This window comes from Herpailurus yagouaroundi, unplaced genomic scaffold, assembly GCF_014898765.1.
Source record: "Herpailurus yagouaroundi ecotype Mexico unplaced genomic scaffold, PumYag 246, whole genome shotgun sequence".
NCBI lineage: Eukaryota > Metazoa > Chordata > Mammalia > Carnivora > Felidae > Herpailurus > Herpailurus yagouaroundi.
The window spans coordinates 8,716,866-8,742,722 of NW_024412463.1; the positions used below are offsets into that span (position 1 = coordinate 8,716,866).

The following is a 25,857-nucleotide window of genomic DNA, read 5'->3' on the forward strand; positions in this document are numbered from 1 at the left end:
CTCCCTACAGGTGGTCCGGTCACCCCCCCGATCTGGGAGCTGGGAGCTTGTCATAGCGTGAGCCCGGGGCCAGCGCTGGTGCCCCGAGTCCACCATGGCAAGACCCACACCTGCTGTTAGACCACCGGGCGCTGTGCACAAAGACAGCCTCTGGTCTTAAACTCTAGGAAGTGACTGGGTAATATTCTGTGTTGGGAGAGGAAGAAATACCCCTCTCACCAGGATGATAGCAGAGTGGGGGCTGGGTCCCTGGGCTGGACACACCCTTGGAGCAGTCACACTGGGACGGGCTTGGGTCAGCTGGTCCCATCACCGCAGTGCCCAGAGTGTGTGTGGGTCACACCAGTGAAGGGCGGCTCCAGAGACGGAAGGTTCTGCGAAGATCTTACACTTGGACGGGAAGCAAGGATGCGTGAAATCGTACACATTCAGATTGGCCAGTGTGGTAACCAGATCGGAGCCAAGGTAAGGAAAGTTCTATTCCTAGAACCAGCTTGCCTACTGCCCTAGGTATAGCGACAAAGAAATATCTTAAGTCAGCAGGTGAGACAACAAGTCAGCAGATGGAAGGAAGCACTTGCTGAATACTTGCCTCCTTAAACCACACCCTTCGTTAAAGAGACACAGGAAGTAGTAAAGGCTTAAAGCGTCAATTTAATTCATGTTAATTTCGTCATCCGTTACATGCCACTCATGTTTACCTTTATGACTTTAGCAATGAATTTTTCATTTCTAAAGATATGAAAACGCTGGGCTCACTTGGTTAAGCGTCCGACTCTTGGTTTCAGCTCAGGTTATGATCTCACGGCTCATGAGTCGGGCTCTGGGCTGACGGTGCAGAGCCTGCTTGGAATTCTCTCTCCGTCTCTCTGCCTCTCCCCTGCTCACATCTGTCTCTCTCAGAATTAAAAGAAAAGAAAAAAAAAAGAGTAATTTTCTCAAAACAGTTTTCCAGTTTGTTGGGCAACTTTTTACAGCATATTACTAAGATGCCTTCCTTCTCTCATGTTTATACTACAAAGTTTAAAAAAATCAACATGTTTGATTTAGTATGAAATAGAAAACTAAGGAGGCAAACCTAGAAGTTTTGGGGTGTGGTAGCAGAAACAATTAAAATACAGTCTCTGGAATGAATACGAACGCGTGTTTGTTCTCCCCACCTAAATTTTTGTACAAAGTGCCTGGTTCAATGGCTGACACTATGAAAACAGATGATACAGCCTAACAGGTCTCTAACCTGAATTTGAATCCTAATTTTACACAACTGTACTGTGTAACAGCTGATTGTTCCCTTTGCCATTCCGAAATTACTTTCACTAGTATGAACTGCATAAAAATGTAATTGCATTAAGCGTTAAGTTCTTAAAAAATTGTGGTAAAACTGGGGCGCCTGGGTGGTTCAGTTAGTTGAGCATCTGACTTCAGCTCAGGTCACGATCTCACGGTTTGTGAGTTCGAGCCCCGTGCCGGGCTCTGTGCTGACAGCTTGGAGCCTGGAGCCTGCTTTGGATTCTTGTGTCTTCCTCTGTCTCTGCCCCTTCCCTGCTCATGCTCTGTCTCTCAAAAATAAATAAAACATTAAAAAAATTAAAAATTGTGGTAAAATACAGTGTACAATTTATCATCTAGCCACCTTTTTTATCATTTAACCACTTTTTTTTTTTTTTTCTGGCACTGTCTGAGAGGGCACGAGTGAGGGCGAGAGAAACAGAGAGGGAGAGAATCAATCGCATGAGGGGTAGAGCGACAGAGAGGGAGAAGCAGGGCTCACTCAAAGTGGCTCAAACTCACGAACTGTGAGATCATGACTTGAACTGAAGTCAGATGCTTGACCCACTGAACCACCCAGGGGCCCCATCCATCTTAACCATTCAAAAAAATTTTTTTTAATGTTTATTTATTTTTGAGAGACAGAGTACGAGTGGGTGAGTGGCAGGGAGAGAGGGAGGCACAGAATCTGAAGCAGGTTCCAGGCTCTCAGCTGTCAGCACAGAGCCCATTGCGGGGCCCAAACGAACCGTGAGATCATGACCTGAGCCGAAGTCAGAGGCTCAACCGACTGAGCCACCCAGGCGCCCCTAAATGTTTATTTTTGAGAGAGAGAGAGAGAGAGAGAGAGCGAGCATGAGTGGGGGAGGGTCAGAGAGAGAGGGAGACACAGAACCCGAAGCAGGTTCCAGGCTCCGAGCTGTCAGCACAGAGCCCGATGCGGGGCTCGAACCCATGAACCGTGAGATCATGACCCGAGCTGAGTCAGACAGTTAACCGACTGAGCCACCCAGGCGCCCCATCCATCTTAACCATTTTTAAGTGCACAGTTCCATAGTGTTAAGTATATTCACCGTGTTGTGCACCTAATCTCCAAAGTGCTTTTCCGTTTGCAAAACTGAAACTCGGTCCCCAGTAAACGCTAATCCCCCACACCCCCTTCCCCAGCCCCTGGCACCCACCCTTCCACTTTCTGTCTCTAAGAATTTGAACTCTTCTCGGGACCTCACAAAAGTGACATCACACAGTATCGGCCCGTCTGTGTCTGGCTTATTTGTCTCAGCATAACGTCTTCAGGGTTCAACCACGTTGAAGCCTGTGTCAGAATCGCCTTCCTTTTTAAGGCCGAATAATAGTCCATTGCGTGGATACACCACGTTTGCTTCATCCGGTTATCCGTCGACGGACTCACGGGTCGTTTCCAACTTTTGGCTATGGCGAGTAATGCAGCTACGAGAAATGAAAGTCTTCTCATGTGGGTGTTTAAAACCTGGGGCAAAGAATATCACTGCTTGGAAAGGAGTTGCCACCTTCCCGTGCCACAGCGATGAGCTGTTCCTGAGTCAAGCACGCGGAGAGGTGGGAGGCCCAGCCCCACTGCTCTGAAATGGGGAGATAATCCGGAGGGAGGCTCGGGAGAGGAATTGCGGGGTCCAGATAGGGTCTGAGCACTTACTCCACAATCATGTTGTCTGGCAGTTCCAGCCGCACCGACTACTGATTACTTGGGGTCATAAGAACTGTAAGAGACTTAAATTTATTTATTCTTTCAGACCCAGAACAGTGCAGGTAATTTACTATGAAATAGAGTCTGGTTAATGAGACCAAGGCCCGAGCAGAGCCATCGCTTATAAGACATGGCTGGGAAAACACCCTTGAGGATTTTAACATAAATGAATATATTTTCATTGCACATATGTGCTTCTCCAGGGCAATGAAAGGGGCCATTTCAGTAACTGTTTCCATATTAAGAGCTGTGCGCGTTGCTATATTAATAAATACTGTATATGTGATTGAAATTGTCCTATGTTTCAAACAGTTACAAGAGCCGTACGTAATTTTGAATTGTATGCATACCTGATCATGAAAAATGCACATTGCTAAAAACCATGCCTAGATGTCCTAGTTATGGGCTTTTTGGGAACACTGCATGAAAATAAATCCCCAAGTGAAAGGAGATATTACTGTGAAATCAGATAAGAATTCAGTCTATATTCATTTAATGGGATCTATACTTTACTAGCTTGAAGCACTATACGGTGAAATTAGAGATACACTCACTGCCGGATGTGAAATTGTAAATTAACAGCTTTAATGTATACAATGGCCTCCACTTAATAGGAGCAAAATCCATTTTAATATTTTACGCGTTGGCATTTTATTTAAGGGGTTCGGGTGGGGAGAAAACACATACTCCTGTTTCGTGGGGGCAAGAGGAAATTATACAGTGGTGGAGCGGGCATAAAACGGGCCCAAAAACATCCGGCGAGAGAAAGGGCGGCCAGACAGACCCCACCAAGCAGGCCCAAGGGCGCTCACTGTCCGTCTCTGGCCCATCTGCTGGCTCACGGGGGCCTCTCTGGACCTTTTTTTGGGGTCCCTCCGTACACTGACCTCCCCTCCTGCCGTTTTCAGTTCTGGGAGGTGATTGGCAAGGAGCATGGGATCGACGCGGCGGGGGGCTACTTTGGTGACTGTGCCTTGCAGCTGGAGAGGATCAGCGTGTACTACAACGAGGCCCACGGTAGGACGCTGTGCACGGGTGGCCGTGGTCACCAGCCCCAGGTGCACGGTCGCAGCAAGGTCTGGGCAGAGCAGCAGGATCCCGAGGGTGACAGGTCCCCAGGCCTTGTGCAGGGCAAGGACCCGGGAAGAAGTCACTGGGGGGGAGGTGGGGGGTGGGGGGGTAGCGGGGGAGGGGGGAAGGGTGCGTCTCAACACCAGCAGGTTAAGGCACCAAGTTTCCTTTTTAGTTTTTAAATAAAAACCGGAGTCCCTTCCACGAGGGACAGCATCTCTGTGGTTGGCGAGACGGCAAAAGAGAGCACGATGGGAAAAGCAGTTCTGAGGTATTTGAGAGATGTGTGCCCTCGCCGTAGGCATCAAGGACGTTATTTCAAATGTCTTTTTGCCAGAGACACCTTCTAGAAGAATGCCATTTCCTTTGGCCGGTGTCACAGGGTTCTGTTTTGACGGAACATTAACTTCTAGAAACGCGGCAGTTTGCCCACTTCTTCCGACCTTCCTCCACAGGTGGGAAGTACGTGCCGCGGGCCCTGCTGGTGGATCTGGAGCCGGGGACGATGGACAGCATCCGCTCCAGCCAACTGGGAGCCCTCTTTCACCCGGACGGCTTCATCTACGGTAGGTTTTCCTGCAAGGCCCCCCGGGACCCGTGAGGGTGCCCCCTGGCGGGCGCCCCGTCCCCCCCCCCCCCCCCCCCCCCGGGGGCCAGGTAACCGGCCTCCCGCTCCCGCACAGGTAACTCTGGGGCCGGCAACAACTGGGCCAAGGGCCACTACACGGAGGGCGCCGAGCTGGCCGAGAGCGTGCTGGACGCCGTGCGCAGCGCCAGCGAGGCCTGCGACTGCCTGCAAGGCTTCCAGCTGGTGCACTCGCTGGGCGGCGGCACGGGCGCGGGCATGGGCACGCTGCTGCTGAGCCGGATCCGCGAGGACTTCCCCGACCGCATCCTGAACGCCTTCAGCGTCCTGCCGTCGCCCAAGGTGTCGGACACGGTGGTGGAGCCCTACAACGCCGTGCTGTCCCTGCGGCAGCTGGCGCGGCACGCCGACGCCTGCTTCTGCATCGACAACGAGGCCCTGTACGACATCTGCTTCCGCACGCTCAAGCTGGCCGCGCCCAGCTACGGCGACCTCAACCACCTGGTGTCCCTGACCATGAGCGGCGTCACCACGTCCCTGCGCTTCCCGGGCCAGCTCAACGCCGACCTGCGCAAGCTGGCCGTGAACATGGTGCCCTTCCCGCGCCTGCACTTTTTCACGCCCGGCTTCGCGCCGCTCACCAGCCGCGACGGCCGCCAGTACCGCGCGCTCACGGTGGCCGAGCTCACGCAGCAGGTGTTCGACGCGCGCAACGCCATGGCCGCCTGCGACCCGCGCCGCGGCCGCTACCTGACGGTGGCCTGCTTCTTCCGCGGGCGCATGTCCACCAAGGAAGTGGACGAGCAGATGCTCGCCGTGCAGACGCGCCACAGCGCCTGCTTCGTGGACTGGATCCCCAACAACGTCAAGGTGGCCGTCTGCGACATCCCGCCGCCGGGGCTCGGCATGGCCGCCACCTTCGTGGGCAACAGCACGGCGGTGCAGGAGCTGTTCGGCCGCGTGTCCGAGCACTTCTCGGCCATGTTCCGGAGGAGGGCGTTCGTGCACTGGTACACCTGCGAGGGCATGGACGTCGGCGAGTTTGCCGAGGCCGAGAGCGACATCCACGACCTGGTGTCCGAGTACCAGCAGCTTCAAGACGCCAGAGCGGTTCCCGAGGAAGACGGAGACGTCGTGGGGGAGGCAGAGATGGAACCGGAAGACGGGCCCCGGGCACCTGGCGGGGCCGTGTGAGCGGCGGCCGCAGGGAGCCCCCCCTCTCGCCGGGGGCCGCCCCGGGGCCGCGCGACCGCAGGGACCTCAGGGCCTTCCGCCTGGCATCTGCTGACCTTCCAGACTCCGACGTTCAGTGCACCCACCCTCTATTAGCTGGTTTGAAATAGCAAAGTGAATTCGTGGGGGGAATTGCTCCCTTTGGGCCGTTTCTGGGCGCACGGCCCCGTGCCAGGCATGGAGACCCCCCGTCTGGGTCTCGTGTGCGGCCTCTGCAGCCCACGCTCGCCTTCGACCCCCTCGGGTCGCCCATCGGCACCCGGGAGCCCTTGCCCGGCATCCTTGCCAGGTGTCTTACCTCGGCTTCTCTGCCATGCACTCTGCCCAGCACCCTACCTCCTGGTACTTGCTGGCCTCCGGAAAAGCCAGGTGACTAATTGGTGCGTGGGGAGCTCTGCAGCCAAGGCAAAATGTGAGTCAGCATCCACTAGCGAATAGTGCAGACCTCGTGTGTGCCTGTCAGAGTACTAGCCGCAAAGGGAAAAGGGAAGGACCAGAACGAGTGGCAGTGCCTGGTCCACTGAGACACCTGGCCAAAGACACCCCCAAGCAAGCAAGACCCACCAACTCCAAACCTCTGCTCTTTACTGCTGCACAGCTGGCTTTTCACATACACGGTCACACTGTCGGTTCCTTCTTAGTGCTGGGTTCTGGGAATTCATGAATCACTGTCTTCGGTTTCCCTTGTAAAGGCTATTTCAAAATGCCCTTTTCACTTTCAGTCAGTAATCACCTTCTGAAAATGCTCTGTGGCCTCTGCTCTTTCAGAAAGGGCACACGGCGCGGTGCGCTGGGCAGCCATTCGCATGCAGGAAGGAGGCAGCACCGGGCTGGCCGGTGTCCTTCTCGGTTCCAGGAGGACGCCGTCTCATTAGGGAACTTTCACGGTTCAAATTAATTTGCCGAAGTCTCCATAAACGTCGGCACGACGAGACAGCTTTCACCGTTACACGATTTTCATCTGCTCACGTTACAACAGGACGCAATACACAAGAGTGCAATCGAATCATCCATAACTTTTTAATTAAGGTTTACCTATTTCTGACATACAGCACAGCCATCCCTTCCGGGCCCATAAGGGCTTTAATGGCCTTCTGGAACGACCACTGAGCTATACTATATGATCCGTGGTCAGTCAGCAATGGGAAGATGCTCCGACCTTCACTGCAGGAAATATTTACTTGCAGGCCACCAGGTTCTCCTCTCCCGATTCGTTTTTGTCACCTGCAATACTACAGTAGCAGGTGGACGGATGACAGTACCTCCTTCAGAAAAACTTCACTCCTTCCCATATGCATTGTAAGGAAATAACGAAGACACGTACGGAGAGAAAACTAAGTCTTGCTGTCAGTATCATGACAAGCCTTCTATTTACAAAACTTAAAAAAAAAAAAAAGTTGTATACACTTTCTCCTTGTGGTTCAAGCACTAAAAACAAAAGCCGATTTAATAAGCTGTTACCTATCCACTCTCAGAAGTTCATAACTTCTTAGAAGCCAGAAAAGACTTACGACCTCTGAGTTTACAAGAATTTATACACACACTTCCTCTGGCAAGCACTTTCCTTCTCAAATCCGAAAAGGCAATCAAGTAGATGCAAGGAAGGATACAGACCCAAATTAAAAAAACCAAAACCCAAAAAACCTGCTGATTTATCTTACTGTCAAGATTTTTGTTGCTCAATAGTAATCATTAAAATACAAGGAAATTCAATTTTAAATGGCTAAATTGCTTTATTTCAGACTAAATAAATTCCTTTTCTTGGAGCCTAACCGCCCAGACTGATTAATTTGAGTAGTTAAAAATATTTCAAAATGTATCTCACCATCCTACTCTTTTCTATGGTAGGAATAGATTAAAACACACAACACACACACACACACACACACACACACACACAAGCCCACCAGAAACCAAAAGAAATCTGTCCCCTCAGATTTGGAGGAGCCTAGTCCTTCAGTGGTACAGTTGCCATGGCAACAATGGTCTCAGAGACGAGAGACCCGGGATCAGAATTTGAGAGCTTGTCCGGTTCCTTCACTTCACTCCCAACAATGCTGCGCGAGCAGAGATTGATGAGTCCCTCAGAAATCACTCACATGGTTAGTGAAATACCCACCATTAGGTCTGATCAGGGTCCCCTGGTCATCTGGACACAGTAGTCCTGCCAGCTGACCCCCAGCCCCCAGGTCTGGATGCAGGAAGTTTACTTTATCACGGTGATCAGTTCAGGATTTTTAACTACAGAGAAAGAGGCTCAAAGACTCTTTGCTGGGTGGTAACCTGGCTATTTTTACTTTCCCCCTTTCCCTAGAAGCAGCCCTGGCCCCGAGTCTCACCTTCATTACCTCCCAAGCTGACCGAGGACTTCTCTCTACTCACTCAGCTGCAAAGAATTCAGCCCTCTGACCATCAGCTTCGTCTATGAAAAAGGCCTGATGGCCTTGAGATTCATTTATTCCTGTCCCTGTGATGAGAGATGCTTCCTAGTGCCTTGACCTTGGGGACCTCAGCGCCGGGAACTGGGGTGCCCTGACTTTAGAACAGCACAACAGCCCTGAGGGAAAAAGCTCACGAATGGGGAGGGGGCTTGGAGTGGCTACTGCCCCGCGGCCCCCCCCCCCCCCCCCCCCCGCCCCCCATTCATCCTGGAGCTCTTCCTTGAGTGCCCTGGGCCAAGAATGAAATAAAACCTACAGGTCAAGTGTCCCGGGGCGGGGTGGGGGCAGGAAACTGCCTCCAGAAGGCCGAGAACAAAGACATTTTCTTGGGCTCCTCCTCGGCCCTGCTCAGTGGCCCCAAAAACTTATTGTCAGCTTAAGTACCGTGGTGAGAACCGGTCCTGGCAGAGAAGCTGAACAGTGTTTCAAAATTTCCCGTTCACATTTGATTTCTCCGTTCTCCAAAAACAGTGAAAATCAAGCAATGAACTTTGCAGTGGGTGTTTTACTCAGCCAAGTGCTTCCAAGTTTCAAAGGAAGATAAAAACAAAACATGTGCAACAAGTCTTCATGCCTGAGTATTTAATGAGTAAGCCAGTCACCACGCAAACGCCACCGAGGTGTCGTCATCCCCGCGCCCCGAGACCTGCAGGCAAGAATCTTACAAGATTTAACTTCAGCTCCGAGGAGCGAGTTACTGAAAGGCTCTGCCCCACTCCCCGTGCGAAGTGCTCCCAGGACACAGATTCACCCACAAGACCATGTGAAGCACGTTTCTTGCTTAAATCCCGACATTAGTAATTCTTCTCCACAGATGTTAAGTGTACAATAAAAAAAAAAAAAAAAAAAAAAAAGACCACACTGTAGTGTTTTCTCTTCTAATCTATGCTTTTAGCAATTATTTTCATTATAACCCATCCGCCACTCTGACGTGATTTCGTAGTTCGTAGTTCAAAGATAAGGGACGGTGAAAGCCTCACCAAGAGGCTCCTTTTGTTAAGTGACATCACAAAAAAGAGAACTTTCTATCCCGAGACATTTAAAACATGGTTCCGGCATCCCTCAGCTCACTAGATACCACAGCTGCTTGCCCCAACTTAAGAGACTCTGGCTCGTGAGGTCATTATGCTGCAGGTACGCAGAGTCCCTCTGAAGAAAAAGCCTGAAGGAAAACAAACACCAACAGCAGGAGTGGACCATACTTCAATTTATTGGCATCGTCCATCTAGAACAAGACAGGGTTTTTTTTGTTTTGTTTTTTGACGAAGGGAGGTGGTTTCCAGGCGGCCATAGCATATACCCACACATCTTCACCTTGAAAATGCAGCATTTCAAGCTCTGGGCGGGTCTGGGAGGAAAAAAGAAAATGCAACAGTTGCGAGTTCTTTGTGTTTTAACTGTCCGGCACGACCGTGGCAGTGACTTCCTTGTCATGAGCTAAGATAACTCTGGCGTCACTTCACGTGGCTAATGCTGACCCTTGGCTCTTGGCTGTAGAAAGTGCTGGTTCACGTGCACTGCCTCAGCTGCACAGGAACTTCCCTTCTAAGTAGAACCAAGTTCTCTCCTAGCAATAAAGAAACTACTCGGCCTTTCAAAAGACACTAAAAGCCCCCTGTGCTGATGGGCTGGGGTCATCCCCTGCAGGACCTCGGGAGAGCTGTTTTGTTCTACTGGATCTGGATACTACTTTCTGACCCCAAGGACACCACAAGGTCAAGGGAGCGCGATGCGCAGCGTGGCTTGGCCATGCTGCGGAGGCTCAGTGACTTTGGCAGCCAGGTCACTTTTAAGACAAAACAACCCAACATAAGACCAGGTCTCATTACTTAGAATTATGAGGGGAGACAGAGAGCCCCTAGAAGAAAGGCTTAGAAGAAGGGCTAAAACACCGCATCTCCAGACTCATGATAAAATATTTACTAATTCAAAATGAAAATGAAAAGTGCTTAGGGGAGACAGTTCCAATAAGTAAAATTGCTCATAACCACAAGCTGCCAAAGGATGAATATTTATCACATTTCTCTGCTACTGCAGGTCTGAAGCCTTTTTTAAAGCAAAACAAGAAAATTAAGTCTGAAAAACAGCTCTCTGGTTATTTGCCTTGTTGATCTTTGAAATAACGTCAAGAAAAAGGCTGAGAGATCACGTCACTTTAGCAGTTTGGAGCGAAGAGTCAGAACTTATCAAGTGTACGAAACTGTCTTTTACTGCACAGGATGTAACTCTACATGACCGACATCTCTGGAAAAGCAAAACGAACCAAGCGCTCAGAAAGAATACTACATTCAGCAAAAGCAGTTTTCACGGCAGGGTCTTGGATTCTGCTGCTCGATAACTTAGCAGGACCCTGGCCTGTACTTGCAGCCCTGATGTTCAGGAAGCAGTCCTTTCTGAGAACACTGGCAGACGTGGGGGAAATAAAGACGCAGAGCTCTGTAATTTGTCATGCCCCTGAACTGTTACATAACTCTGACGGCAATTACAAAAGCGGGGAGTTTATCCTCCAAATTATTTGATGTTGTGCAGACAAATGAAACAGGTTTAATTAAAGTAAGATGGCTCTCTACCTAAGCATGGCTAAATGAGCTGAAAATCAATGTGCCAATTACTTCTGCTTGTCAGGGCCTGAAACGAGATCCTTTTATGATGCCGCGGCACTTGTATCACCTCCGTGCTTTAAATTACTACCCCACGAACTAACACCGAAATGTACTGGTTGGACAAAAAATGGGCAGAACTGAAAAACTAAAATTACTTTTGTTTCAAGTGCTCTAAGAACTTAAGATGCAGGTCTTCTAATAAGTCAGCAACTTACAGATTACTCCTTCTTCACTTTCACAATTTTTACGGTGCTGCCAGAAGTCTTCTCGGCATTTGCTTTGAATTCTGTCTTCAGCGCATCTCTCACTGCTTTTGCACAAATCTGGGAGTATCGGATGTAGCTGGGAGGAAATCAGAGACAACATACAATTAATTACCAATGATCCAGCCGGACTGGCTGTGTTACTGTGATTTTTTTCTTCCCATACGTTAACTTTTGGTTTGGTTGTACAGTATAGTGGAACTGGATTTAAAATTCACTAGTGCCAGAAGGAATCTATACAGAGTAAAAGACTAGAAAGAAATGTACTAAAGTCTCAATCTTGGTGTTTGGATGGGTAATCTTGGTTTCTCTTCTTTGTACCCATTTAATACCTGTTCATTTAAAATAAAAGACTCACAGGTATTTTAAAAAATCCTATAGCAGAGGAAATAGACTAAAATGTTATGAGAGGCTCTGATAGAAGGGGCATTTCCCCCCATGTCTCTACTCGAGATTTTTTCTTTACGCATGTTATTCTTACAAGGTAAAATACATAAAATTAAAAGAGAAAAACTATTTTGAATTCAGCAGTTCTTCCTCGGAGTAATTATTTAAAGGTTTTCTGGAGAATACTGGATTTTGTTTCATAAGTCTGCCATTGACGATACTTCCCAATCAAGGTTTCTAAATTAAACCTAAAAGCTCTTTGAGAACATCATCAATTCTAACAAAAGATCTAACAGCCTGCTTCCTGTTTGGTAGATGGACTCCCATCAACATCTTATTTTCCAAAAGATGTCAGTTCAGTCTTTATACTTTTTGAAAACAGGAAGGCAGGGGGAGGGGGGGGCTGCTGCTGTCTATTTTCTCATGTTTCAGATTTGTTTTCTGGGCCAGAAGCAGGCGTTCCAACGCCTGTCTGCACCGTGACTAATTGGGCTGACCTTCAGGCTGCTTAATCTTTCCGGCTACTTTATCCACCTGTAGAAACGAGAATAAAATAGAAGACTAATATTACTGGCCCCACTGGTGGATGGGAGGAGACACAAGTGTGAAGGGCAGGGCCCAGCACACCTGTCACAGAGTAGGTGCTTGATTCAATGGCACCCGTTACTGGGACTATCATCCTTCCAAGGCCACAGATCCGTGCTCACCCCCCCCCCCCCACCCCAGGTCAGGCACCTGCTGGGCTGCTCAGCTGTCCCAGTCATGGGCCCACTAGAAGGTATCCCTCTGGGCAAGTCACAAGCGCTAGCTCCATCGAGGGCACAAAGAGCTCAGGTGCGAAGGCCGCACCGCTGGTGCCCCCATGTCACTAGAGGTCGTGTCTTCAGTCGCGTCAGTACGTGAGCCTCGCAGGAGCACCGCCCCCCCTGCGTGCAGCGCTCTCCAGTGTACAGGGGCCTTCCCCCTTTTCACCGGGCAGGAAGCACAGGCATGTGCGTGCTGGGCACAGGGCCGGGGCGCTGGCAGCGCCGGGTAGGGGGACGAGGACCCTGCACGCGGGTCCCGGCGTCGGCGCGCCTCGCGTTCACCCGGGGCGCTCGTGGGGGCGCGGCCGCACCCCCAAGGGGACGAGCGTAGGTGCTCGGCCCCGCGGCACAGGCCACGCGCCCCGCACGCTCGAGGCCGTCCCGGCCGCCATCTTGGAGCCGCGCTCCCCCGGCCGCGACCCCCGCCGCGCTGGCGCGACCTCCGACCCCCGGCCGCGCCGCCGGCCCCCGCCCCCCAGGCGCGGGCCTACCTGAGTCCAGCCTGTCGCCAGTACGCCACCATGATGTCGCGAGAGTGGGCGAGTCGGGCCAAATCGCGAGGACGCCTCAATGTCGGCCCGGTGCGCGGCCCAGCTGCAGGAAGGTCAAGCCTGTGAACCGGAAGAGGCGGGACTCCGGACCTGCCAATCCCGCCTCCTCTTGCCCCGCCCGCCGGCCCGAGCAGCCCCTGCTGCCCCGCCGCGGAATCCCCCCGACTCCGGGAGCCAATGGGGACGCGCGGCCGGGGCCTCGCGTGCCAATCCCCGGGCGGGACGGCCGGCAGCGCCCCCCGATTGGCTCCGCGGGAGTCCCGAGCGTGTTCCCCGCGGGCTTCCGTAGTGCCCCGGCCGACGCGGCCGGGTGAAGAGGGCAGCTGGGGGCAGCGCGGGACACGGCCCCCACCTCAACATCCCCCCCCCGCCGGGGTCACGGCCCCGCCCGGACGTCGGCACGGAACCCTTAAGCCCCCACCCCCGAGAGGCAGGGATCAAAAGCGAAGCTCGGCCCTGACACAGCCTTGGCTTTCGGGGTGGTCCCCCGACGTGCGACAGGACGGCCCAGGGCCTTGCTGGCGGCGCGCGGGGACGGAGGGGGGGGGGGGGGCGGGGGCCCGGGGGGGGGGGGGCGGGGGTGACCCAGTGCATTCGCAGGAGGAACAAAATCTCTCTTGCGCTTCACAGTGATTAAAAAGAAATTATCATCAGGAAACACATCATAGTTAAAAGTTTTCAGGAAGAAAGGTTTTTCTTAATATAACTTCCATTTTTAATATTAAATAGGATTAAGATGCTCCATGGTCCCCGAGTCTAATCTGCGAACACCGTCCAGTTTAGTCTCTCAAACACATCTACTTGCTGTATATTTGTATTTTAAAAGGTAAATGCCACAAACCACCAGCTATTTCACTGAAAGTAACTACACTAGAAAATGAAAATTTCTAGAATTTTATCATTAGGTCAGAGTTAAAAAAAAATCAAACAGGAAAAAAATTTGTTCAGAAATCGTTTTATCATTAGGGCATTACACCTTTTTTACAAGCATAATTTACAGAAATTATACAAGGCAACTTTTAAATCAAATATCAATATTTTCCAATGTTTTGTTTAACTGAAATGTTATCTCAATTGTAAAAATCATCTCCGGTTACAAAAAATAATCAAAAACCTTATTGGATTTCAGTTGCTTTTACAAAAGTCCTAAGAAGTCTTAAGCTAAACAATACTTTGAGTAGAAAAACACTAATTTTTAAATAGTTTGCTATAGTATTTCTGTGGTTTATGTACATATATTAACTGGTTTCTTTTCCAGGAAACCTGAGGAGTTTATTACATTAAGCATTGTAAAATAAAGACAAGAGCTAATCACCTTCTAAGAAAAATCCTCTGTATGCAACAACTGCACGTATCAAAGATATTATTTACTGGTTGGGAACTGCCTGCCTACAAAATGGGAAATACATTTTCAGACCGCAGCTGCCCCGTGGTATCCAAAGTAAGGATTTCCCATAAATAAAAGCTGCAAAGCAATTCACATAGTGGTTGGTTTAGGTCAATGCTGCTTTTCTCATTATTATTCTTTTTTTCTTCCCCTCCGCCCCCACCATATTACTAAAAACACTGAGTACCCGGGATTTATGCTTCAGGAAGACATCGGTTTGAGTAATTTCAAATGACGTACAGCTCTTCATGTAAAAAAGATGTTTTGTGGTCACAAGTACTTCAAAAAGTAATTATATTCAAATAACCTGACATATCATGCTTTAGCAATTACGGAGCCAGGATTTTGACACACGGCAATTTGTAAGTTAGGCAAATGTGAAATGCTAGAAGATGTGTACAGCTGTTCTGTTTCAGTTTGGAGTGCTGCAGGATTTCGGTAATGACTTTATTTTTTCAGTGAACATCACCAGCCCACGGGAGAGCACGCCAAGTCATAAAGTACAAATCCAAGGGAGGTAATACCTTTCCCTAAGTTACAAAACTTTGGCAAATTAACACAGTACTCTTTAAAATACGATGAAATCCTTTCTGTTGCTGTTGGGAGTCATGTATTCTTTTAGTGATAATTTTCACTCCGAAAATGTCATTGAAGTACCAAAACCAAACACTGTGATTTTTTAATGATGGTTTATAGCAGAGCAAGTTATTTTACACAAATTAGCATGTCCTTTTAAAACTATGTAATTTCTCCTTTTAAAGCGCACCCTCTCACGCCAGCTCGCGAAGTTTACCGCAGCGGGGTAACTGCGTGAACTTAGACGGCTCTGCTTTGTTCTGGGGTTGGTCCAAAGCTAGGTAGAGTTCCAACGCACAAAAAGCTTTAAAATACTACCTTAAGGGAGATTTAACGCGCCAATGAGATTTTCCAAGTACTTTTCAAAAATTGTTAAATTTTCACATAAATACTAGAATCTTCACAATTAGATGGTCACTTCAAACCGTAACGTACTACTCCTGGATGATCCCTTGTATTTAGAAACCCCGCACCTCTTTGTTTTGATCCAAAGTCACATAGCTTTCCTTCAGCTTAATAATAAAAAAAAAAAAAATCCTACCTAAAATATAGTTTTATTTTTTTAAATAACAAATAAATACATTGCCAGCTTGCAGAGACCTGGGGGGAGCGTGGGGGCTTCGATCCTCACTTCTCTACAAATGCCGCCGCTGCCATCGGTGTCCTTATGCTCCCTCTCGCTGAAGCCGCCAATTCTTCAATCTCGGCATTTAACTTATGTATTACCCACTCCATCGCTTCTCGGCCCTTAAAAAAAAAATTCAATACATCTATTCTCACCAAGTGAGAGTGAAGGCACGTATCACATAAATGGCACATCAGGAAGTAACAAGGAGCATTACAAATGTAACTAAACCTCACCGGGATGGACCGTTTTTGTCCTTTTTTTTTTTTTTAATGTTTATTTATTCTGGAGAGAGAGAGAGAGAGACAGAGCATGAGCAGGGGCGGGGCAGAGAGAGAGGGAGACACAGAATCCGAAGCAGGCTCCAGGCTCCGAGCTGTCAGCAGAGCCTGATGCAGAGCTCGAACTCATGGCCCGTGAGATTGTGACCTAAGTGGAAGCCGGAGGCTTAAGCGACTGAGCCACTCAGGCGCCCCTGTCCTTACTTTTTGTTCTTTAATATTATTTACCAAATTATCGAATGCTTTGGGCAACTAGATTGATCTATAAACTGCTTTTTCTTTTGCATGCAAAAGATGTTCTCAAAAGAACCTACAATTAAATGATAGTGATGGTTTACTTATTTCTGATTAGAGCGGTCCCTTTCTTGGGGGCCAAAAGGTCAAACTCGGTTTTTCTTTTTATGTCCATTATTTTAAACCAAAATCCTGCAAGAGGCCCTGAAAGAGCTGGTCCCTGACTTTTTCTTCAACCATTCTCTCCTGGTGCTTGATGCAGTTCCTTGAGAAAAAGAGGGGGCACTTCATGCTTCCTCTGTCTCAGGCCCTTTGCACATGCAGTTCCTCTGCTGGAAATGCTTCCTAGCATCCCCCTCACAACCAACATGCTCCTCCTTCAGCACTCAACACAACACTCATTAAATACTCATGTCTTTTTGTACCTTTCCTTTCCTAATGACGTGTGATTAATGTTGACTTCTTCTTAGTTCCATGAGGGCAGGGACCATACTTGTTTTGTCCCCTGCTGTATCCCTAGTCTAGCCTAGCCCTCTGCCTGGCACAGAGAATGCAGCTAGAAATATCTTTTGACTGCCAAGTAAGTATAGTAAACATGTGTTATAGAAGAGTGCATTATGTACCTCTTTCTCTAAACTTATTTTGTTTTAAATCATGCATTCTCCAAGGGGCAAAAATCAGTTGGGGGTTGGGGGAGGTGGAAAAATCTCACTCTTTTTAGGTACAAAGCATATCCATCTATCCATGGTGTTGAGTGTTAAATACTTTCATGAGCTGGTGGCTGTTAGAGAAAAAAAGGTCTGTGATGGACCTGGGGGTTGTTGGGCGGAGACAATAATGAAAAGGGTTGAGAATTGGGTGTTTTAAACAATGGCACACAGTGACACATCATCAAGCACTTCCCACACGCTGGGCCCTGGGCCACATGCGCTTTCCATATGTTGTCTCATCTCATTTACTCTTCATGCCCAACCCGGTTAAGATGGCTAACTGACCTCCACTTCACAGATGGGAAACTGAGGCACAGGAAGGTTAACCCAATTGTCCAAGGTTGAAAGGCTGGTAAGAGTTACAGCCTGCACGTAAGCCCAGCGCGGCTAGACCCTACTGTGCAAAAAACGGCCTTTACGGATGCTCACCGCATCATGGTTCAGAATCCGTTTTCCAGGACAGACACACGTTCGGTACCAAGCTCTTCCAAGAAAGGAAACCTAAACCCAGGAGTAACAGCAACCAGGGAGCAGCCTGACTTACTTTATTAGCATTTGAAGATATCGTACTCGCCATTAGTCCTTCAAGGTAACTGCTGAGACTGACTCCTTTCACGGTGATTATGGCTTCTTGAGTCAAAACAGTTCTGGAACAAAACACATCCACACAGCTTCAGGATGACCTTGCATTTTTCAAAGAAATATATGACTTGAATAAAAAATTCAAACACCCTGTAAAATAAGTTTGTCATAACATTTTTTTACTCACTTTCCTGGGTCCTGAGGATGTGGTTTGTATATGAGTCTCTCATCTACTGAAACCATATTTGTAAATGAAATCTACAGAATGAAAAAGAAAAAAATCAAACCATTTTGGAAACCAAGATTAAAAACATTCCCCAAATTAACTCACAAGCCCAAATCTTGTTAGGTAAATACACAAATAAATCACTCTGATATACTGCAAATCCGGAACTTAAATTTCACCATTCACTGCTTTCTTTTCATTAAAAAAATAATATAACAAAAGTATTATCGTCACAATATGCACATGATCCCAAATTCAATTTATTGAGTGCTGACCCCTAGAAATAATCAGTGGGCTCACGGGAGCAGGAAAGCTCGAGGCTGCAAACAGGAAAGACAATGCAGCACATGAGCACTGATTTCCTGTTGAAGAGTATACATGCGCCTGTGTAGCAACTGTAACAGAGACCACCGCCCCCCCCACATTAAGCCGAATAGTTTTAAATTAAAAGGGAGCTCAAGCTTACATTAGTAGATTTAAGTTCCATTGTTCTGTCTACGGGATCAACTACAGAATGTTCTTGCACGTATGTTTTTGTTCTTGCTGCACCAATAAGCTAAAAAGAACATTCACAATTAGTAATCAGAGGAGGAAGGGTTTCTTAACAAGTAAACCAATGTTTTATTTCAAGGCAGAGACCTGTTAACATCTCGAACTGAAAAATCTGCTTCCTAAACAACAGGAGGAATCAGACAAAGGTCAGAAAGGAGGCCCATTTGAGGGTCACGAGAGTTCATGCGCCATGAATGAGAGGGGACTAACAGACACACAAAACCCTTCCCAGAGGCAATTAGCGACCAGCCCAGGGAGAATGCACGCAGTATAAAGCAGACCCTGAAACCACCAAGGTGTGACAACGGAGCACTGAGCCCGAAACATGGAAATCAGAATATCTGGGTAAACACGGCGTCTAGAAACACGAGAGCTCAAGAGTCTCTGTCGAGGCTTTGCTAGAGCAGTCTGAGGGAGACGGTGCCGTGGCTTGGTTCTCCAGGGAGAAAAATGGCCATTTCGTGACGGAGGAGAACGCATCACATCCGACATCACCCGCTGGGCTGAGACCCCAGACCACCCCCCGACCTTGCTCCTTTCTGTGTCCTCACTACCGAACACGGTGGTTCGTACCAAGGAAGCCATCAGTACATTCCTGTTGAAAAATGGGTCCTTCGGTTTTCTGAGTGGATCTATCTTCCATAAGGAGAAACTCTAAAGGAAACAGAGTCCATTCATTATGCCAGAACTCTTTCACACTGTAATGATCTGGCATTCCGGTTTCTTACTGAAAGCCTGCTCACATGTAAAGGAATAGAATTCTGTTTTTAAACATACGGGGAGGAGTGTCAGACCTTGGAAGAAAGGTGGCGAGAGCAAAGTCTGAGGATAGGCTCTTCGCTCAATGTGCACGAGCCACCACTGACCACGGCGAGCACAGCTAACCACCACCACCAGCCCACCACTTCCAGACCTTACTACGGGCCTGGAGCTGCCGGCCAATGCAGGAGGAGCAGAGCAGAACTCCTTTTAGATTACAGAGCATTAGCCGGCTTCCTTCAGAAGGTTTTATCGGGTGCCTTCATGAAAACTGTAATAATATTTCCAATTCATTATATACTCATAACTCAAGTTTATTATAATACAATTTGAACTGATGCGAAAATGACACTCAGAATCGGCTCCCACAACCTATTTGAAATTATAATGTGGTTTAGAAAACTTCTCTACAGCAGTCACATTTCCACAGGAATAAAGACGCACTTACAGATTTCACAATGGAAGGCAGTCCCCACTCTGTGCTGAGAAGTCTATGGCTGTGCAACTTTCCAGAGGGATCTATATGTCTGTCCAGTACGTCCACCCCAACCACACTCGGGTTCATAGGGTTTGGGTATTTCTGCATTGCAGCTGTTGTAACGGTTTCCCAAGGGTGGCTGTGGACAGGAACCAAGAAAACCAAATGCTTGAAAACATATGCATATAAGCTAAACCATTTTCATAACCCAGCAGATCATTCTTTACAGTTGAAGTTTAATTAATTTAACTAGGGAAAATTATTTTCTGAAACACCGAGCAAAAGATGATTTGGGGAGCTCAATCTACATTTTAAACATGTACGGAAATCAGTATTTTTTGAGCACACGGGCTGCTACATGGTACAAGTGATGTCCATAAACAGAGCCGATGATGCATTACAGTACAGTTTCGCACACAATCTTTCCTATTTACCCGTGTTCACTTTCACACGCGAATCCTGTTGCTAAGAACCACTGATTCATAACAATGTATTTACAAAATGTGTTCTAGGGAAACAAGCAGCAAAAATTGTTATCATACCATTTATTCTTTTCCCTGGTCCCAAGTCCCCAAAGTTATAAAGAGGTTAACAAAAGTTAACGAACTTATAGACGCCATAAGTTCTTTTAGGGATTACAAGAAGATCCAGAGCCTTATGGATTTGAATACCGTAATATTAAAAAAACGTATTCTTCTGTAGATTAAGGTAATAAAAAATAGTGGCCCCTCCAGTCAATCTTTCTTTATTGCCTTCCTCAAAGGAGTGATTCTGATTTGTTTTGAAAAGGTCACACAATACCACAAAGTGTTTTTAAGGTACTCCTAACACACTCTCTTCTAATATTCTCTCTGTTATTGTCTTCTTGAAAAAGCACACGTGCTTGGATGATTCAAAATGTGATGTACACGTGTTCGCTTCACAACCTGTACGAAGGTGATGCTGCTACAGGAGCCATCCTCCTCCAAGGAGCCCCTTATTAAGGACAAGGCGGGGGGAGTGAGAGGCGACCGGGCCCACCGGCAGTCTGATGCTACCCTATCTGTGCGCTTGTCTTCGCTGAAAGGAAAAAGAGGTCTGGAGATGATGTTTCACCACATTTACCCATAAACCACACAGCATTACTTTTTCTCTTTCTAAAAGCAGAAGAGGGAGGGGAGGCCATTAATCTGGTTCAGCTTTTCAGACAACCAAACCTGATGCCGCCTCCTTGCCAACAGAAGGGAAATGTCAACACCATGCATTTCCCAGAACCCTGGACAACCGGTGACATTACTTCTAATGTTTGCATCTTTGCCATTGTATAAATGAACCCCACTCTGTTTTTAATCTCAAGCTGTATTTGGCAAACAGTGCAGGTATATAAGGGGAGCTACTTCATAAATCTCAACGGTCCGCACACACAGAAGTGATACAGGCCGAGCACTCAGATGGTTACCAAGGCAACTATCTAAAATGAAAATCAGATGAACCCTGTCCCTGTCTCCATCTAGTCATATACCACGGTTAGCTGGCTTCCTTGCACTCATCTCTTCCCCCGATTCCCTCCAAAAAATTAATAATTGCATGGCTTCAGGGTGGTTACGGATTATGTGTAATATAGTCCTTCTCTTCCGTGAGCCAACCTGAAAACATCGGTGTTGACTTAACTCGAACTGAGACTGCTTTATGGAACATAATCAGCTCAAACATTACAAAGGATGCATGCTAGCAGTCTTCCAGCAATTAATCTGAACCCTACCAATAATTATGTGAAAAGACACTCAGAATGGCACCAGAGGGCAGGCAGAACCTTACCCACCTGCCCAGGTCCTTCACCTATAAAATGAGGTGGGCAGACACTTAAGGACACACAAAACTCCAGCCAGGCAGCAACGATGTCTTGATTCATCTACCAAAATGTAACCAAAGAACAGCCCAGGCACATAGGAGACATTCCTATCTGTTGAAGGAGTCAATGGATGGCTTCACCTGGATGCCAACTATAGGTGAAGTCTCAGAAGGAAGTGCTGGACAAATATGGGCAAGACATGGAATGATGACTTTCGATACTGTAGACAGTAGAGCCCTCAAGATGGGAAACACGGCAACGTAAGATCTGTGCGGGAAGATGGTAACTTCCAGTTCAGGGCGGAGTTTGGCGAGCCCACAGGACGTGTGAGCAGAGATGCCTGGTGAAGACCTGAAGATGAGGATTTGAGGTTCAAGAGAGGCTGGAGCCCAAGGTACAGATCCGGGCGTCCTAAGTATGGATGTATCGGCTGGGACCCTGACCGAAAAGCCTGGATTATTTGGGGAGAATCAGGGACGGGGCTGCTGCTCCCAGGACACGTACAGCCTTTATTTGCACACGTCTATCTTCTGGGAGGAGAGTCCCAGCACTCTCATCAAATCTCAGAGAGGTCTGTGGCACAAAGATTGGAATCACTGAAATGGCAAGACGAGAAGGCCAATAACAGAACCTCCTTGAACATTTAGGGGAAGAGGGGGAAACACTGGCGAGAAGAGCAGAAAGAGTAGAAACGGTAGCAGAGAGGAGTGTTAGGGAAGACAGAGAGAAGAAAGTTCTAAGGAGACGCGGGGACTCCAAATTTCAAAGAACTTCTGAAGCACTGACATCCAGAAGCAGACCGTCAAACGAACACCATCCGTGATGCCAAGGGCTGAAACAGAGTAGTAAAGGCTGTTACCAGGTAGGGAGCAGCAGAAAGACCACAAATCTAGGGTCTTTTTTACCCAGGAGAGCCAGCACTGGGGAAAGAGGAAATCTCCCCTCTGACTCTAACATTCTATACATTCCAGGACCGGGTGGACTCTTGGATGGGTGTGGGTCAGCGAGGATGCAAAAAGTTTACAACTTCTTTTAAAACTGCCCTCGGAATCATGGTTTAAACAATCAAATGGCTGAACTAAAACATACTTCGAAGCTATGAAAATTAAAACAGTGTGGCGGCAATAACAAGATCAGAGGAACAGAGAGCAGAGAGCTCAGCAGTGGATTCAAATGTAAAATCACAACAGTGTGTAGGACAACGGTGGCATTTCAGAAGAGTGACAAGAAGACGCATTAGCCCGCTGAGGAGTGCTTCCCTGGATTAACTACTAGCATTGTTTCTTTTCCCCAAAAATGATAAATAGCTGCTTAAACGCCTGCTTCGTTTGTATATGGAATCGCGGGACCAAAAGGGAATTTCATTCCCAACATCCACGTGGGGTCAAGGCCTATTTTGTTACTAAGAACTTTTTCCAACCAAGAGATGTCCCTGAGCGTGGCCTCAAAGACATCTCTTGGTGGCAGGCCCTGACGGCACCGTCATCTTCCGTGTCTCCGGTGCAAACGGGAACCCAAGGTCACGCAGTTTGCTGGAACCAGAGCTGGACCTTGGACTCCAATTTTCAGGCTCTGTTCCTCAGGTCTCGAGCTGCCGGAAAAGTTTCGCCTCCTGGTCGTCCGACCTCACCCGGTACCATCCTCCTCCCGAAAGGTGGCCGGGCGAGGTGGCCCGGCGAGGAGACTCGCCCACGCCTTCCCGCTGGGTTCCGCCGGGGTGGGGGGACCCGTCCCACCGGGTTTGGCAAGGCCGATGTGACAAGCAGGGCCCTCTGCCACCCGAGTGCAGTCGAGGACTTCGTGCCCGGCGACGCCCCCACCAGCCTGGGGGGGGGGGGGAGGGGGCCTCCCTGGGGGGCGGGCCGCTAGTGCCCGTCCCGGGCCTCCCCCACAGCCCGGGCGGCCGCGGGGACTGGGCGTCCGAGGGCTCCCTTCTCGGGGGACCCGCTCCGGGACGGCCGACCGAGAGTCCCCGCCCCCGGGGCCCCTCGGGGCTCGGGCCCAGCTCCCCCAGCTAGGCCCGACGCCTGGAAGCTTCCTGAGGGGCGCCCGGCCTCGCCACCACTCCCGGCCCAACCTGCCCTCCCCACCCTGCAGTTGCCCCGTGCGCCCCGCCGACCGGCCCAATTTCCTCAAACTTACTCAAAGACGTGCTCTGAAGTCCAGATCTTCATGGTGCCGGCAGCCTGCGCGATGTCCGGGCGGCGCTAGGGGACAATGAGGCAAAAAAGCCACACTTGCCCCCGCCCCGCCCCCCAGGCCTCCCCGCCGGCCGCGCAGCGCGCACGCGCCGTCGGGCCCGACGCGAGGGACGTCCCGACGCGCTGCCCCACGCCCTATCCCGGCCCGGGTTTTGCCCCAGTCTTGCGCGCGGCGCAACGAAACCCCGCCCCTTAGCGCCGGGCGCAACGCGCCGGCGCAGTTCCGGGGGCAGCGCCCGGGGCCGCCGGCGTAGGCGCTGTGCTGCGCAGGCGCGGCATGCGACCGGCCGGCTGCCCCCTCGCGGGCGTCGCCGGGAGCGCTGACCTCTGGACAGAGTTGGGCCGGGCCCAGCGGGTGCCTGGGCGCCCTGGCCCTGCCCGCCTCGCCTGCGGTTTCCCGCCCGGCTCCTGGCTCGCCTTATGCTGCCAGGCCTGTAGACGGGTCCAGTACACCCGCACACGCGGACGGTCCTGTGGTGTGCGCGTGAGCAAATTGTCATGGCACCTCGTTAGATAATTCCAACCAACTCTTCTCTTAACCCGGACTGTGGGTCTCCAAAGTCATCCAACCAAACAACCAGCCGCCTCCTGTCTCTACCCGGACTGCGGGGGCCCCAGAGTAATCCCACCAACCCACCAGCCAATCAGCTCTGTGCTTATGCTTCTTGCCCTCCACGCGGTTAGGACCCCCAGGTGGGCAGAAGACATATAGACACGGAGAAACTAACATCAGACAGTGTGATTGATGCCCAAATGAAAGGTGCATTTAGGAAGAATGGGTCCTAGTTGGAACAGATGAGAAAACTTCATGGCCCTGGGTTTATAGATGGGTCTTATCTCAGATGTCACCCCTGAGGGACACCTTCTCTCATCACCCTTCCTTAGACATCCTCCAACCCTTAGTTCCTCCATCACAACATCCCACTACATTTTTCTTAGCATGCATCACTCTATGAGACTGTCTTATTTGTTTAACTCCCACTTGAATGCAAGCCCTTGAAGGCAAGGATCTTGCCTGTTTTGCCCAATAAATGATTCTCAGCACCTTGTATATAGTAAAGGTTCAATGATTATTTATTGAAAAATGAAATAATAATTTGTGGAATGAACGAATTACTGAGATCATCGGGTGTATCTGTTTAACTTCCACTAGACTATAAGCCCTTGAGGGTGAGGCTCTTGCCAGACTTGTTCCATGATTCCCTCATCCCTACGTAATAATTATTGGCTGCCTAAGCGAGTGAGTCACTAAGAAGCACGCGCCAGGCAGGAATGGCCTGTGATGTCATACACAGGTGAGCCTTGCCCAGTGAACAAAAGGCTAAGCCCTCCCTTCCCCCCTGCCCCTCCTGCCCCTGTCCCTAAAGGTACAGCTTGCCATTTTAAATGATGGCTGTGGACAAAATCTTTACATCTGGTTACTTAGAAGCCGGTTGGAAGCAGTGCCTCATTCTTGTTCTTAGCTCGTTTGATTGTTAAAAACAAATAAAAGCCAGGTTCATTTAGGAGGGAGGATAATTTTTTAAAAATAGCTCAAGTCCTTTATATAGAAAAACAGAAAAATTACATTAGGCAGAAAGGAAATAATATGGTTGGGTAGTTGCTAAGTGCAATTTGTGGTGCCTAGGACGTAAAAAAAAAAAGCTCTGTGGTACTTGGAGTGAATTCTTGGGGAGGTAATGCTTTGAAGGCGGCCCAGAGTGGCTCAACCTTGATTAAGATGCAAAGTTAATGTTGCCGGGTGTTTAAAACACTGGTTCAGGACCCGAGAGCACAGAACAACCTGTGCCTGCTATTCCTGGAGCTCCACGGAGCTCTTCGCCATCCAGGATTCCTATTCTGTTTATTTGAAAGAACACCATTCTTCCCCCTCGTTCGAGATTTCTGTTCTTCAAAGTTAGGAAAATTAATGTACACTGATCTCCCACTCACACGGTATCAGTCTATTGATGTTACTTGCTGCCTCTGGAGTGAGTTATGGGGACAGGGGCATGGGAGAGTGGGACTTTAGGATCCGATGGTCTTTTCTGTGCACTTCCCCAAGGTACAAATAATATCACCTTGCACTTGGATTTAGAGAGCAAGACCTTTACACGTATTATCTCCCCGGAGGAAACAAATGATTGGTTTTTAGATACCTAAGCATTGCATCACTGACTGTGCCTGTCACAGAAACAGGGAAACTATTAGCAGGTCATAACTTTAACTTGAAATTAAGTAGGTGACTGGCCCTCACGGCAGTTGCCCCAGGGTGACAGCCAATCCCCAGGTCTCCACACCCTTCCCTGTGTCTGGGGCTGGAGGGTGGGCCCAGGGAGGGAGGAATGTGAGTGTAATTCCAACCATCAAGGTGCTTCTGGCTGAGGATCCGAAACACAAGTCAAGAGATGACTAGAAGATACCTAAAGTGAAGGTTAGGAGTTTGGAGCGAAGAGATCATGGCCGTGAACAGCAGTCCCGGGGGCAGGCGTCGTGGAGG

The 25,857-nt window shown here is 49.1% G+C and overlaps 3 protein-coding genes across 6 annotated transcripts; 1 reads left to right on the forward strand and 2 right to left on the reverse strand.

Annotated features, from left to right (window-relative positions):
• On the forward strand, window positions 1-25,857 carry TUBB1 (tubulin beta 1 class VI). Of its 3 annotated transcripts, XR_005785828.1 has the most exons (6): window positions 2,579-2,847; window positions 3,904-4,012; window positions 4,522-4,632; window positions 4,750-6,129; window positions 16,646-16,649; window positions 25,846-25,857. XR_005785828.1 is itself a non-coding variant. In XM_040459786.1 (4 exons), the coding sequence occupies exons 1-4, from the start codon at window positions 409-411 to the stop codon at window positions 5,844-5,846; spliced, it is 1,374 nt and encodes a 457-aa protein (XP_040315720.1). In that variant the 5' UTR covers window positions 1-408; the 3' UTR covers window positions 5,847-7,657. The 3 variants fall into 3 exon arrangements, 2 of the variants coding, with proteins under 2 accessions (XP_040315720.1, XP_040315719.1); XM_040459786.1 differs by lacking the exons at window positions 2,579-2,847; window positions 16,646-16,649; window positions 25,846-25,857 and adding an exon at window positions 1-465 and having other exon boundaries at window positions 4,750-7,657; XM_040459785.1 differs by lacking the exons at window positions 16,646-16,649; window positions 25,846-25,857 and having other exon boundaries at window positions 4,750-7,657.
• ATP5F1E (ATP synthase F1 subunit epsilon) lies at window positions 6,885-13,016 on the reverse strand. 2 transcript variants are annotated; one of them, XM_040459790.1, is made up of 3 exons: window positions 12,877-13,016; window positions 11,145-11,271; window positions 6,885-7,109 (listed from the first exon to the last, which is right to left on the reverse strand). In XM_040459790.1, exons 1-2 carry the CDS (start codon window positions 12,906-12,908, stop codon window positions 11,148-11,150), a joined length of 156 nt encoding a protein of 51 aa, XP_040315724.1. In that variant the 5' UTR covers window positions 12,909-13,016; the 3' UTR covers window positions 6,885-7,109; window positions 11,145-11,147. The 2 variants fall into 2 exon arrangements, with proteins under 2 accessions (XP_040315724.1, XP_040315723.1); XM_040459789.1 differs by lacking the exon at window positions 6,885-7,109 and adding an exon at window positions 9,519-9,674 and having other exon boundaries at window positions 12,877-13,015.
• Window positions 13,876-23,453, reverse strand: PRELID3B (PRELI domain containing 3B). Its single transcript, XM_040459788.1, has 6 exons — window positions 23,320-23,453; window positions 19,317-19,485; window positions 18,024-18,113; window positions 17,519-17,589; window positions 17,294-17,396; window positions 13,876-15,646 (listed from the first exon to the last, which is right to left on the reverse strand). The coding sequence occupies exons 1-6, from the start codon at window positions 23,349-23,351 to the stop codon at window positions 15,527-15,529; spliced, it is 585 nt and encodes a 194-aa protein (XP_040315722.1). The 5' UTR covers window positions 23,352-23,453; the 3' UTR covers window positions 13,876-15,526.

Bases quoted from the DNA above. Each gene is read 5' to 3' on its own strand.
- TUBB1 (XM_040459785.1), top strand. From the start codon at position 2,713: ATGCAGCTACGAGAAATGAAAGTCTTCTCATGTGGGTGTTTAAAACCT. The intron at 2,848-3,903 runs GTGGGAGGCCCA...TGCCGTTTTCAG, and splicing joins TGAGTCAAGCACGCGGAGAG to TTCTGGGAGGTGATTGGCAA. The intron at 4,013-4,521 runs GTAGGACGCTGT...CTTCCTCCACAG, and splicing joins GTACTACAACGAGGCCCACG to GTGGGAAGTACGTGCCGCGG.
- ATP5F1E (XM_040459790.1), bottom strand. From the start codon at position 12,908: ATGGTGGCGTACTGGCGACAGGCTGGACTCAG. The intron at 11,272-12,876 runs GTAGGCCCGCGC...ATTTCCTCCCAG, and splicing joins TGGCGACAGGCTGGACTCAG to CTACATCCGATACTCCCAGA.
- PRELID3B (XM_040459788.1), bottom strand. From the start codon at position 23,351: ATGAAGATCTGGACTTCAGAGCACGTCTTTGA. The intron at 19,486-23,319 runs GTAAGTTTGAGG...TCCTGTCCACAG, and splicing joins ACTTCAGAGCACGTCTTTGA to CCACCCTTGGGAAACCGTTA. The intron at 17,397-17,518 runs GTGAGTAAAAAA...GTTTTGTTCCAG, and splicing joins CATCCTCAGGACCCAGGAAA to AACTGTTTTGACTCAAGAAG.